The sequence below is a fragment of the Gilbertella persicaria genome (genome assembly GCF_025201335.1).
Source record: "Gilbertella persicaria strain CBS 190.32 chromosome Unknown B0P05scaffold_5, whole genome shotgun sequence".
In the NCBI taxonomy this organism is placed as follows: Eukaryota; Fungi; Mucoromycota; class Mucoromycetes; order Mucorales; family Choanephoraceae; genus Gilbertella; species Gilbertella persicaria.
Genome location: NW_026251966.1, coordinates 457,995 through 471,551, shown reverse-complemented (window position 1 = coordinate 471,551; position 13,557 = coordinate 457,995). Strand labels below are relative to the sequence as shown.

Sequence of the window (13,557 nt, the reverse complement as noted above, 5' to 3'; positions counted from 1 at the left end):
ATTCTTAATCATTACAAAATTACTCTACTGCTATGCTGAATCCTTTGTTGTCTTTTAAATAGATCCAAAACATTCCTTTAAACCTTTTTTGATTTGTTATTTGAGAAAAAGAAAAGAAGAATCTCTTGCAGCCCTCTATTCTATTCTAAACATCTTTTATCAAAAGCATTGTAGTCCACACAGACTCATCAAAAGCAATAAAAGACGATATAAGAGAAAAAAAGTAAACTGTTTAAAAGAAGAGCGAGTTAATTCAAACAAGAAAATACATAAACAAGTAAATATACATTTCTCAACATTTTTATCAATCTTTTTGTTGTAGTATCGGTTTTTCTTTCTTTTTTTATCCCTTTTATATATACATTTTACAGATGCCATTATTTAAAATCAGAACAAAAAGTAGAGTTACATCAGATTTTGGTTTCTCACAACCAACTGTAGTAACGCCAGTGCAGAATGCTTACAATGCATACAATAGACTACAAAGTCCAAACCCAACGTTTGAAGAAAAAGACCCTGAATTAAACTATTATAGTAGAGGAAACATGCAGCGAGACAGATTATTAGGTACAGAAACAAACAGTGGATGATATAACTAATCTTAGGTAGTACCTAGCAAGAAGCCATACGGCTTTAAAGCTCAAGGTATTGAGAAACCTTCAAAAATCCTACATCTAGACCAGCCTTACCGTAAATCTTCTTATAACAAATATTGGTGTTGCTGTTGCTTTCCATGCTTGCCTGCATGGACTCGAACTATCTGTTGTTTTTTGTTTCTTGTACTGTGTGGTGTAGCATGTCTTTTGACTTTTTTTTTGCTATCATTCAGAACGCCTCAAATACTTTTTGTTGGCCAAGACCCTAACGCATCACTTAAAGATATACTTGATTTGCAATATAGCATTTTTAACTCGAATTTCTTTGAATTCAATTTCGATCATGTCAAAACAGTCGTATGTAACAGCTCTAAGAAAAAATCGACTTACGTTTTTTATTTTCTAGGCTTATTATCCTACAATAAATCGAACCACTGTCGGTACAGGAAAGCTGTCTAATTTACACCTTGCACCGCAAACCGTGACAAACGTCACATTTCCAATGAGGATTACCAGCACAAAGCTAAACAGCAATGATACAGATATCAATAGCGATGTGATTAGAGAATTATTCTCAGTATCTTGTCAAAATGAACAAGAGAAAAAGAATATTGAAATCGATTTTGATCTGATGGCTACGCTTAACTTTCGTAGCTCACCCTTGATTACATTTGCTTTTACAGGACAAAAAACAACGATTCCATGTGATAAGGTAAAAAGAAAAAGCAACAAGCCGGAAGCTAACAATTTTTACTATAGCTAAACTCTTTTATAAATTCTAGTCAATAATCATAAAAAATGTATCACCTTTTTGAAATCCTTCACACAAATGTTATTTATATAGTCTTTCTTATCAAAGTTAACGTGATGAATTTTATTTCTTATTAAAAATATCTTGGTGAAGCTTATCAATGTAGATCGGTATTTCAGAGATTTGAGCGGATGAACCATTTAAGAGAAACAATGATGAATTTCAAGTGGATATATTGTATTTTTTTTTTCTTAGTAATTCTTCATATGTAAATGCAAACATTATTATATAATAAGCATTGGTTCAGTTTTCAATAGAAGTTGTCTTTTTTTAATAGTACTACGTCGAGTGCATTGTAGTCCATAGCTTTCTTTAAGTTTTGAACTTATCGATTCATATTCAGCTTAATATGTTCCTAAAAACTTACTGATTTAATCAGTTATTTCAGAAAAAAAGAAATAACTACACTGTCTTTTTTTTTTCCTCTTCTCTATAAAGTATTCAATTGAAGACAATTTTGGTAAACCATTCTTTTTTTCTTTCTCTTTTCTTTTTATAAAATGCTTACAATTACTTCCTCGCTTTCAAAAAATACATATTCACACAAATGCTGTAACTCTTTTCAGCGGATATTGGAGTGGGCAGCACACTTCCTGATTTGATGGATAATTCAAACAACATATTTGTACAAAAACTGCAGAACGTCCTGCCTGTACCTATACTATCTTCCATGCCATAAGTCAATTGTTTTAAACATATAATGGCGTAGTCTAGACTGCATAGAGAGCGAATATTGTCAAGCAGACAGATGCAAATGGTACTTATGTCGATGCTACAATGAACAAAGAAACTTTTGACATTAGCAAATTATACTATTTATTTGTTATTTCATTTATTGCTTTACTAGTTTTAGAATTTGCTTTTTGCTCATTAATACTTTTTTGAATAAAGTGTATCAACTGCTTACTAACAAAATAACCTAATGATGCTTATATTTATTTTATTCAGGCAACTATATCTATTTTGGAGGTTTGTTTGTTTTTGAAAAAAAATTATGAAGAACAACCATTTTTTTGGATGACGAACCTCATTGAAGCATCATAGGAAACATTCATTTTAGGTTGAAGCTTTTGATTTCCGATGCATTTTTGATCTCTTAAGCTTTTTAGTCGAAAAGATCTTAAATTTGGATCTGGCTATAGTGCCGCTCCGAACCGTGAAAGAAGACCTATCTTTCAAAGACCCCTTAACGCAACTGATATAATTTTGTTGCGATCCTTCTAGTTTCTGTAAGTAGTGTTTATATTCAAATCGAAACAAACTAGCGTTTTTGTTTGTTTGAATATAAAGACATTATAAATGGACTTTTTTTCTTTTAGCAATCGTAAAGATAGAGATTGTTCCAAAACAACCAAAATCAACTGACTGGCTTGATGTGCCTGCTTTAATTACATTGCATATGAAAACTACTGCAGATATTAGTCAGAGAAAACAAACACAAAGTGGCAAAAAAAGTTATTTGCAAAAGATATAAACAGGTTTGCTAAATCATTCATCTTAATGACAAAGTGAACGTTTTTAAATAATACAAGTATTTCTCCTATTTCTTTTGCAATTATTAAACAAATGCCTTTTGTTTAGCTAAACAGAAAACAGGTTCTGGAAGACTATAATTAATTTAGGATTAAAAAGAACCTATCTTTGTAGTAACTAAGAAGGAAAAAAATATCCAGACCCAAGTACAAAAGGTTAGGTCTAGACATTAGATAATCAGGTAGAGCAAAGACTGAAGTGTAACACTGTCATTGTTATTAAATTAAATATTGGTATTAAATATGATTTATAAGTGTTTGAGGAGCAAAAAAAAAACTATCTCGATAATACAGCCATAGAAATACAAATTTAAACCGAAGGTTTTCCCTTTGACTTGCATAACATACTCTATGATACAATCAATGATTGTTTTTTTTATGACTCGAGAAAACGTACATGTAATAACCTTTTATTTTACTTTTGTCTTTTTCTTTTTCTTTCTTTTTAAAATGAATTCTTCACATCAAAGTACTTTTTCACTATCCATTCAGCAAGCGAATCCAAATGATGAACCTATTGCTTTTTATCTTGAGCAACTTAATCGCGTGTCGAAACAAGATGTGGTTCATTATACATATAACCCACCAAAAAGAAGAAGGAGCTTTTTAAAGCAGACCATTTTAGGTAAGTTGGTTTTGTGACCCCCCCCCCAATGTTCTTGACTCATATTTTGCAGGAAGACTTTTTAATCAAAAAAAACGTCGAGATAATATGATTATTTCATGGCCGTTTGATGCAGTTCATAAAACACATGTTCATTTTGACACAGACACAGGCAAAATAATGCTCGGTAAGGCGCCAAATTGGGGGGCATGTAAGTAATTACTTGAAAAGATACACTATTAAGTCTGTTTCATATATAGTTTGGCTAACATTCTTTCATTAGCTAACCTCGGCAATAGACATCAAGACAAATTGCTCTCAACTTTTATTAAACTTATCTATGTCGAAATGGAGAAAAAAGAAAAACAACCGCTTGCTGAACCCATATTAAAAAAACCGATCAAAAAATCAATATCGACATCTGAAGCCATTGAACAACTTAAGAAGCTATGTGTTCAAGCAGACCCTCATACAATTTATACAGATATGAGTAAAATTGGCGAAGGGTAATATATAGACCCTGTTGAGCTTTACTTTTGGTTGACTTGTCTTGTTATAGAGCATCTGGTTCAGTTTTTAAGGCAAAAACAAAAGACAATGGTGAAATTGTGGCTATCAAACAGATTCATCTAAGACGTCAAGTACGTAAAGATTTAATTATTGATGAAGTGCGTATGGGAAAAGAACAAAGTGCACATGAAAATATGGTGCAACATGTTGAATCATATATTTGGAAAAACGACGTTTGGATTGTGATGGAGTATATGGAAGGTGGAAGTTTAACAGATGTTGTCACACAAAACTATATGGCTGAACCAGAAATTGCAACTGTTTGTCTACAAGTGCTTCAAGGCTTAGAATATCTTCATTCAAAAGGCATTATTCATCGAGATATCAAAAGTGATAATATACTGATTGGAACACAAGGTCAAATTAAACTTTGTAAGAGAAAGAGAGAAAAAAAGGAGAGACAAACTTGGTCATTCTGACTATTCTTCATAGCTGATTTTGGTTATTGTGCTCAAATCAACAAGACACAATCAAAAAGAACAACATTAGCTGGTACTCCATGCTGGGTAAGATCATTCAGTGCATATGACACATAACTAAAGATGTAATTATGTAGATGGCACCTGAAATAGTCCAGAGAAAAGAGTATGGGCCCAGTGTCGATATTTGGTCTCTTGGTATCACAGCTATTGAAATGGTGGAAGGAAGCCCTCCTCACCTTGAAGATCCAGAACAAGCTATTCGATTACTTACAACATATCATGTTGCACCCACACTGAAAGATCCTGAGCAATTATCAGTCGAGTTTCGTGATTTCTTGGGCAAGTGTCTTCAATTTAAAGCCGAAAACAGACCTTCTGCAGCCGAGTTGTTAAAACATCCATTTCTTAGTAATGCGGCACCTTCTACTTGTCTTTTACCGCTAATTGAGTCTGCTAAAAAAAGCGCTGTTCTAGATGATCTCACTATATAAAATGACTTTATTATTACTATTAAATATAAATATAAATGCGTGTTTGTTTTATGCGTCTTGTTGTCTCATCTTTTGACGTTGTTCATTCACTGATCGTGTCACACTTTCTAAATTACTTTCTGCCTTTTGAATCATTTCATTCAGTTCAATCATATGTTTATCTAAGCGTTCTTTGGTCACTTTTGAATATCGAATCGCTTCATCCCAAATAGCTTCTTGTTCTTCTGGATTTTGAACAACAGCAATGGGCCTCTGGTTGGATTTTTCGGGGTCAATACTTCCTAACCATGCCCATAAATCGTCTGCTTCCGGTTGGTAACGTAAATCACGCTGATCTTGTGGTAAATGAGGTGTTGCTGCATTCTCGAAATCGTTTGCATGAACCAAACCATCTATTTGTTTTTCAACAACAGCCATTTTTCTTGCAATAAAGACATTTATGCAAGCCATAATAATTAAGCATAATAGCGTCATATGAGAAGTGTTGAGTGAAAAAGACCCCAGACTATCAGACAATAGATGGAAAATCGTGTCCAACATACCCTTAGGCTTCGATGGTTCTGGTTCAGCTTCGTCTTGATGGGCTTTGGCGTGTTTTGATTTCTTGCTTCTTCTTCTCTTCTTTTTACCATGGCCAGATCGTCCGGAAGGTGCATTAGATAAATGTTTACGTAAAACAGCATCCAAATCTTTGTAATAGGTCTGTTGGCCATCAATGCTTGCTTTCTCTATGGTGGCTAACATCATACGTCAATATACATTACTTCGTACCGTATTACCACTTACATTTGAGCCAAGAAGATTTTGTAAATTCAACCTGAACTGTTACTGTCAATCGTACTTTTCCTTTGCCAGCATAAGTTAGGCAAGTACGAGTCTTACACGTAAATGAAGAACCTGAGGGAACATCAGGTGTAGACGTTGTTGACAAAACTGACACATAGTTGTCCAAATCATGATGAAGCAACTCTTGTGTAATGTAGCACTTTGTTTGCTTTGGGCCAATGGCACCACCCAACTGTTTGATGTAAGAGTACTCTCTGACGCCTAATACATTCCCACCATCCGTCTTTTTCCAATCCCCATTTCCAATTCTAATTTCTGTTAGTTAACTACAAAAAAATTGCATATATCATCCAAACTTGCCTAAACTCTTTTGATTGTCAATTAAAAAGTCCTTCATAAAATCACTATCAAACAATAGATTATAGAGCTGATCCAAAGTGCCGTTATAAACTTGATCCATTACTAAGTTGGGATAATGATTGCCATTCTGGCCGCATTCACATTCTGTTTTTTCATGCACTTGAGGCTTAGGCTCTTCCTTTGTGTCTGGCGATCCTCCATCAGGTTTTTTCTCGTTGCCTGCCTTTTCATTCATAGTCTGAAAATTGGGTCGAGGCAGTTCAGATTGTGCTCGGCGTCGTGAAGTGGAGTCTACATGTTTGACATCTTTGAAAGCAGGAAGCGATCCTGCCATTGAAACTTTTCGAGACCGATTTTCGACTTTGGCTAACTAGCATAAGCTTTTTGTATATATATACATCTGTATTACCTTGTGTATCTTTGGCATTCACTTCAGAGTCTAGATCATCGCTATACGAGTCTTCTGTATCGCTATCATATTCAGATGAACTATTATCTTCATCCAATGAGCTACTCTCTTGCTCATTTTGTATGTCGTTTTCGTCTTTAGGTGCAAGATCAGGTCGAACAGTATGCCAAATATCTACCATTAAATCATAAGCTTGATCTCGAGATAAGAACGATGCAAAAAAATGCTATCAAGCTAATTTGAGCAAAGAGATTCAATGTGTGTGTAGTACCTTTGAAGTTTCTGTAGATACTTGAATGGCATTAGGGATGAAATAAGCAGTTGTCTTTTTCTCAATGTCAACGATATCAGCAAATGCAATCACAAGCTATCATAAAAAAAAAGCTGAGTCAATCACTCTCTTTTTAACGTTAAAAACCTACATTAGTAACCCAACCAAAGATGTTTGCGTTAAAACAGAGGTGATTTTCTGACAAGTAAATCCGACCTTGTAATAAAATTTCCTTTTGTAAAGCACATCCAAAATCTAAAAAGTAAATATGTCATGAACAACTTGACTGTTGCTTACCTTCAATAAGCGAATCTTCTTCTGGAACACTTCGAAACAAAGCATGGAAATCTTGGTTTCTTTTAGCGTTGGCAAGAATAATTGTATTGTTTGTCATAATGCTTGTTGCTGGTGCTGTGGTTGTTGTTGATTCCACTGTGCTTTCATTATCGACGTCTTCAGAACCGTGTCGAGACTTTATCTTATGAGCAAGTGACTGAATAGTCGAGCTCTCTTTTATTTCGTTCAAGAGACTTGAGGTCAGACTTGAAGCTCGTGAACGAGAACGTTTGGACTGTTGGGGCGTAGAGTCAGACAAGCTATCTTGTTTGACTTGGTCATTGTTAGGTGTTGGGGGACGATTTTTTTGCTCGAAATTGAAGGGCTCAGCAGAGGGCTCAATGGGCGTAGGCTCAGAGACACAGATAGGAGGAGGAACACCAGGAGAACCTTCTGAATTTCTACGAACATGTGTTGGCCGAGTAATTGTGATATCTAAGGCTGGAGGTCTACTGCCTGAAATTGTATTTGAGTGATGCCTTGTTCTCTTAGCATCATTATCCACTTTTAATGAATTATCCGTCATGATTATTAAATGAAAGAAAGAAAAAAAAAAAGGAAAATGACTTCATGTAACAACATTTAAAAACCCCGTGTATAAATTGTAACTCAACCCAAATGCATTATTTTTCGTTTATAATCTTTTTCAAAATGTCTGCTGGAGCTGTTGTAAATAAAGTAGAAGGGTATATACGGCTGTTCCAAGTAGGATGAAGAAGAATATGACAACAGCCAACATTCTGTACATCAAATCGAGAGGAGAGCATATGAGTTCCTTGTACGTCAGGATAAGGACTTGGTCCTGGTTCACCAAAGACCTAAACATCATTTTAAGTCAAACATTATATACACTTTGTACTTACAGGGAAACCAGAAGCAGGATCCATGATATCCGCCCACATACCAACAGATTTGATTCTGTCTACAATTTTCTTACCCCATTCAACAAACTACAACATATATGAGAGGAAACATCTTGATTTATATTGACTACTTACTAGTTCCAAACGAATGTCTCTCTCATAGTTGACTTCTTTTGTGATCCCTACCATATCATGCTGACATTTTTGAATGACGGGTACAACTAATAACTGGCTTCTTTGTTTAGAACTTAATTGTGGAAATATGCTGTCAAAATCTCTTAGAAAGCGTGGTGAGGGCTGATAAACTGAATACTCAAATGTAGAGTGTCTAAATTCAAACGTAGTTGGTTCTACAAGGCATTGAGATAATTTCTTTTTTTCCATGTTGTGTCAAAAAAAATATGAAAAGAGAAAGAAAAAGTTGTCCGGGCCGTAAAACTTTGATATTTATTTGTGTATCAAACACGCATACCCATTCCTTTCATGGCTTGACACTCAGGACATCCATAATTTTTTCTAGCATAGGATTACCGCCTAACTTTTTAATTTCTTCTCTTGCTTCCTCTTCCAGTACCCTCAAAAATTCAATACAGTAAGCAAATGTGTTTGTCTTTTCCAACAGTTGTAAAGCAAAATGCTTGAGCTCAAGTGAGTTACTGCGTTGCTTTAAAATGTTCAAAAGTTGGCGATTGCTTGGATCAGAACGGATAGAGTGAATGATGGGGAAAGAAAATTTTCCTTCTGTCAAATCTTCACAGAATCCCTTGTTATCAGCATACTAAAGATTTTATAAGCATATTATAGAGACAGATATGGACTTACATTTTTTGATTGCAAGTTCATGTAATCATCGCGCACTTGAAAATGAATACCAATCTTGCTAACAAGGCTTGTATAATCACTAACATAAAATGTTACTCCGTCTATTTAACGAGCTAATTCTCCCTTACATCTCAGATTGACTTGCTTCTTGCATCAGTTTGACAGCCAATCTTAAAAGACCGCCAGTTTCTAAGAAAAAAGTCAGTATTGAGACCATTCTAAAGGGAAATACTTGCTATCATTCACCATATCAAGAAACTCTTTTTCTGTAGGACAAGTTAATGTATCGCGCCAAAACAACTCCATGCCTGAGGAGTTTAGTAAAAAAAAAAAGGGGTAGTAAATCACATTTCATTATACTTTACCTTGTCCTCTATGTAAATTGATCAACTCATCTAATGAAACTGATCAGTTTTTCCTTTATTTTATCAAAAACAACTTACCAGTATAAATAGTAATCATTTTAGGCTTATCAAGTTTAGCGATTTCTTTTAAAGCAAGAAAGTAAACATAGTTGGCACAGTTAATTGTCTGTGGAGTACCATAAATATGATGAGCAGCAGGAACACCACGACGAAGTACGGAATCATCTTCCACATCATCAATCCTTAAAAAAAAAAAAGGTATGTGTCAACCAGGTCACACGAACCTGTTTTTTTCTACTTACAACAAACTAGCACTGTGAAGCATTTCAATCACACGAGTAATGACAACCAAATCATCCTTGGGTACATGAAGCCAAGCATCAAAAGCTTCAATCATCTTAGAACGAATGTCTTTACCAGGATTGGAGCACAAATAATGAAATGGTTCCAGAAGGATCTTTAACAACATGAGAACCAAGAACATTGTGTTACAACTTACATCTTCTTGGCTCTTTTGAACTGGTTCAAGGCCATTTTGATAATGTTTGCCATAAGGTTGAACCTTGGCGGAGTCGATTGTGGTTTTACTTGTCAACATAATTAAGAATAAGAAGAAAAAGTAAAATAAATGATGTGCATATTTATACATAAATTTAAGTTTTTTTTTTTTTTTTTTTCTTATCAAAAAAGTCGCTGTTGTTATGACACTGTATAAAGACGCGCATAAACCTGTTGACTCCTGAGAATGAGGAGAAACAACGTATTTGTTTTCTAACTATATTTATCTATTTTATTCGGCAAATGTCACCAAACTCTTGTTTTCAGCTACCAAGTCACCGACGGCATAGAGTACTTGATCAACAGTACCGGCAACCGGAGCCTTAATGACATGCTCCATTTTCATTGCTTCCAAGATGATAAGTGGAGCACCTTTTTGAATTGCTTGGCCAGGTTGAACCAACACTTGAGAAATCTTACAAGGCATAGGTGTCTTGACAGATCCTGCGCCGTGTGCTTCTATGCCACCCTTCATGTAGTTTGGTATTGGTAAATTAAAGGTAGTACGACCAAACTAAAAAAAAAAAAGGAGGTCAACTAAAACATAACATTTCCCATGAAATTGTTACCTCATCAAACACAACAACATCTTGTTCATTCAAGACAACGTTACTCTTGATCTGCTTGTTATCAATCGAAGAGATCACAAGTCCGTCTTCTTTATGCGTCTCAACAGCCTCAAATGTCTTGATATGCGTGTTTGAAGCGGCGTCAATGACCTCCATATCCACTAAATGAGGCTGGCTAGGATTGGCAGAAACAATCACTTGATAGGGGTGGTCATTTGAAATGATTTCATACTTCTTGTGGTTGATATTATTGATACGGAAACTGTTTGTGTTTGATGCCCAAGGACTATAGAGATCTTTATGAAGGAATGAGTTATTGACTAGAGTAATATAAAGGCTTACCTAAAGCACTCTTTTTAACATCTTCAATTTCTCTCAATCGAAGAGCACTAGCAGCTAATGCCAACGTAGTTGGGTCAGGAGACTCGCGTTGTTTAAAGAGGTCCTTTTCATATTGTTGAATAAAGCCAGTTTCAACTTCGCCTTTGATAAATTCAGGATGTTCAGTTACTGTTTTGATAAAGCTGATGTTGGTATTTAAACCAACAATTTGATATTGCTCTAAAGCACGACGGAAACGACGAAGAGCGTCATTACGGTTTTCACCATGGACAACAAGCTTAGCAATCATAGGATCATAATGAACGCTGATATTATCGCCTTGAATAAAACCAGTTTCTAGACGAATATCCTTACTGGGGCTAGGCGTACGAACACTGAAAAGTGGTCCAGTATCAGGAAGGAAGTGGCTAATAAAGTATTAAATGAAAAGGATTTAGGACAAAAGGAGGGCGCTTACTTGGATGGATTTTCAGCATAGACACGAGCTTCAAAAGCATGACCAATTAACTTGAGTTCTTCTTGTGTCTTGGGAAGACGATTACCGGCAGCTACTTCAAGTTGCCATCGAACCAAATCTGTATTGGTGACCATTTCAGTCACAGGATGTTCTACTTGCAAACGAGTATTCATTTCCATGAAATAGAATTGCTTGTCGACATTGTCCATAATAAACTCAACAGTACCAGCATTTTCATAACCCACAGCACGAGCAGCAGCAACAGCTTTAGTACCCAATTCAGCACGCAAAGCATCCGATAATCCAGGTGCAGGAGCTTCTTCAATCACCTTTTGATGACGTCTTTGAACAGAACAATCACGTTCAAAAAGGTGAACAAAGTTATCATGCTTATCAGCAAAGACCTGAACTTCAACATGACGAGGATGTTCGAGATATTTCTCAACCAAGACTTTATCATCACCAAACGACTTGATAGACTCACGCTTAGAGGATTCCAACATTTCTTCAAACTCAGAAGGTGATCTGACAATACGCATACCTTTGCCGCCACCACCTTTGACAGCTTTGATCAACACAGGATAACCAATTTTCTCGGCTTGTTCCTTCAAGAATCCGACATCTTGGTTTTCACCATGGTAACCAGGTACCACAGGCACACCTGCTTTCTGCATTATAAATTTGGATTCGCTGTCGGCAAAAAGTGTGAGAACTTTTTTCATCTTAATCGTGGGATTTTTTTTTTACCTTTTAGAACCCATTGAACGCATCGCGTTGCCTGAAGGACCAATGAAGGCAATGTTAGAGCCATTGACAGTATCAGCGAATTCTGCGTTTTCAGACAAGAAACCGTAACCAGGATGAATGGCTTGGGCACCTGTCATTTTAGCCACTTTCATAATTTTATCAATACAAAGATAACTTTCAGCAGAAGCAGCAGGGCCAATCAAAAATGCCTCATCGGCCTATATGAAATAAGACATATAAGTATCAATACTCATGTATTTTTTTTTTCATTACCATCTTAACGTGTTGAGCATAAATATCAGGTTCACTATAGACAGCTACTGTCTTGATACCGAGTTCCTTTGCTGTACGCATAACACGAAGAGCAATTTCACCTCTGATGATACCCATTAACGATCCCTTTTCCCCTCTTTTTAGTACACTTTCTTACCTGTTGGCAATAAGGATCTTTTCAAACAAAGGTTTACGATCTGATTCATAAGTACAATTGATTCTATCAATATGCCTTACCAAAAATCACTTTGGAAGAATGAAGGGATCGGATAGCATGGTGGTGGAGAAGTGTGCTGGAAGCAATTGCCACCTTGGGCAATCTTGATTGAAATCGAAGCATCATAAAGAATAAAAAAAGGAAGAGAAAAGAAGAAATGAAGAATGTACTTCTTTTTTATCTCACAAACAAAACAGCCGTGAGAAAAACTCGCTGTATCTCCATAAGTGGTACTGGGTGAAGAGAGAGAATATCGTGTCGTACATGAAAAATTCATAAAAATGATTTTTCATTTTTTCAGCTTATTACTTGAAAACTGATCTGACTGTAGGAATCCAATGAAGAAATATCATACGAATCGTCTGAGCGAAGAGAAAATCAAAATGCGTTTGTCCTTGACAAAGCATATTAAGTCTAGCCAAAGGCTTTTACATTCGATAGCAGATAAAGATAGTGACATTGTGCGCGTAAGCAAAGGGCACTATACTATTCTCTTAAAAGCCGCAATGAATAAAATATCTACATATAAGAGTAAATAATATGCTTTGAGGATATCGTTGTGCTTATTTGCGACCATATCCTCTTACACTCAATTCAACAATTATCAAACGTGTCTCTATTCCCAGGGAGATGCTCTAGATACAAAGACCTTCAATAGCATCAATATTCTTTTCCCTAAAACAAAGTAATATGGCAAACGTATTTTGCACAACGTCAGGCATTATTTTATTTTACATATCAATTAGCTTATTTCTTGCCAGACTTCTTGATACCACCACCAACTATCAAAAAATATAAGTCATCCAGATTAAGTCGCATTTTTTATCACTTACGCAAAGGACCTTTGCCAGCAGCCTTTTGTTGTAATTCCTTCATCCTCTTGGCTTCTTCTTGTTGCTTCTTCTTGAAAGCAACATCTTCCTGTTTCTAATCAGTACAGACAATCAATTATTATGCGACATACATCATCTTCTTCGTGTTGACTCTTCTTGGGCTTCTTGAGAGGCTTAAGCTTACCACCTTTGATTATATTCCCATTAATATAAGGTCTTATAGAGCTTTGTAAGTCTCACCTTGTCTACCAGACATGATTGAAATCGAATTAAGAAAAAAAGAAGAAAAAAAAACAAATTAAAAAAAGCCTCATTTTTTTTTC

General features: G+C 35.5%; 7 protein-coding genes across 7 annotated transcripts; 2 read left to right on the top strand and 5 right to left on the bottom strand.

The window, feature by feature from the left end:
* The first annotated feature begins 152 nt into the window (after window positions 1-152).
* B0P05DRAFT_527318 (uncharacterized protein) lies at window positions 153-1,465 on the top strand. Its single transcript, XM_051576535.1, has 5 exons — window positions 153-277; window positions 323-567; window positions 610-953; window positions 1,003-1,308; window positions 1,356-1,465. Exons 2-5 carry the CDS (start codon window positions 372-374, stop codon window positions 1,383-1,385), a joined length of 876 nt encoding a protein of 291 aa, XP_051438489.1. The 5' UTR covers window positions 153-277; window positions 323-371; the 3' UTR covers window positions 1,386-1,465.
* Window positions 1,466-3,651: 2,186 nt separating this feature from the next.
* B0P05DRAFT_463309 (kinase-like domain-containing protein) lies at window positions 3,652-5,026 on the top strand (the record flags this gene model as incomplete). The annotated part of the gene is made up of 5 exons (XM_051574160.1): window positions 3,652-3,754; window positions 3,827-4,049; window positions 4,103-4,485; window positions 4,546-4,619; window positions 4,670-5,026. 5 exons carry the CDS (start codon window positions 3,652-3,654, stop codon window positions 5,024-5,026), a joined length of 1,140 nt encoding a protein of 379 aa, XP_051438488.1.
* Window positions 5,027-5,043: 17 nt separating this feature from the next.
* Window positions 5,044-7,750, bottom strand: B0P05DRAFT_527308 (uncharacterized protein). Its single transcript, XM_051576534.1, has 7 exons — window positions 7,150-7,750; window positions 7,004-7,107; window positions 6,853-6,948; window positions 6,582-6,807; window positions 6,173-6,538; window positions 5,813-6,127; window positions 5,044-5,763 (listed from the first exon to the last, which is right to left on the bottom strand). The coding sequence occupies exons 1-7, from the start codon at window positions 7,712-7,714 to the stop codon at window positions 5,075-5,077; spliced, it is 2,361 nt and encodes a 786-aa protein (XP_051438487.1). The 5' UTR covers window positions 7,715-7,750; the 3' UTR covers window positions 5,044-5,074.
* Window positions 7,751-7,753: 3 nt separating this feature from the next.
* B0P05DRAFT_263555 (methylmalonic aciduria and homocystinuria type D protein) lies at window positions 7,754-8,818 on the bottom strand. The gene is made up of 3 exons (XM_051573374.1): window positions 8,187-8,818; window positions 8,052-8,138; window positions 7,754-8,006 (listed from the first exon to the last, which is right to left on the bottom strand). The coding sequence occupies exons 1-3, from the start codon at window positions 8,433-8,435 to the stop codon at window positions 7,812-7,814; spliced, it is 531 nt and encodes a 176-aa protein (XP_051438486.1). The 5' UTR covers window positions 8,436-8,818; the 3' UTR covers window positions 7,754-7,811.
* B0P05DRAFT_463195 (geranylgeranyl pyrophosphate synthase) lies at window positions 8,533-9,836 on the bottom strand (the record flags this gene model as incomplete). The annotated part of the gene is given in 8 exon segments (XM_051574154.1): window positions 8,533-8,829; window positions 8,874-8,952; window positions 9,002-9,091; window positions 9,106-9,181; window positions 9,239-9,268; window positions 9,317-9,480; window positions 9,541-9,695; window positions 9,738-9,836. The coding sequence occupies 8 exon segments, from the start codon at window positions 9,834-9,836 to the stop codon at window positions 8,533-8,535; spliced, it is 990 nt and encodes a 329-aa protein (XP_051438485.1).
* A 69-nt stretch (window positions 9,837-9,905) lies between these two features.
* Window positions 9,906-12,549, bottom strand: B0P05DRAFT_527291 (carbamoyl-phosphate synthase L chain, ATP binding domain-containing protein). The gene is made up of 8 exons (XM_051576533.1): window positions 12,422-12,549; window positions 12,342-12,381; window positions 12,185-12,287; window positions 11,912-12,129; window positions 11,165-11,854; window positions 10,708-11,114; window positions 10,366-10,661; window positions 9,906-10,310 (listed from the first exon to the last, which is right to left on the bottom strand). Exons 1-8 carry the CDS (start codon window positions 12,525-12,527, stop codon window positions 10,029-10,031), a joined length of 2,142 nt encoding a protein of 713 aa, XP_051438484.1. The 5' UTR covers window positions 12,528-12,549; the 3' UTR covers window positions 9,906-10,028.
* A 538-nt stretch (window positions 12,550-13,087) lies between these two features.
* On the bottom strand, window positions 13,088-13,551 carry B0P05DRAFT_527288 (translation machinery associated TMA7). Its single transcript, XM_051576532.1, has 4 exons — window positions 13,475-13,551; window positions 13,366-13,421; window positions 13,235-13,322; window positions 13,088-13,183 (listed from the first exon to the last, which is right to left on the bottom strand). Exons 1-4 carry the CDS (start codon window positions 13,488-13,490, stop codon window positions 13,149-13,151), a joined length of 195 nt encoding a protein of 64 aa, XP_051438483.1. The 5' UTR covers window positions 13,491-13,551; the 3' UTR covers window positions 13,088-13,148.
* Window positions 13,552-13,557: the final 6 nt, after the last annotated feature.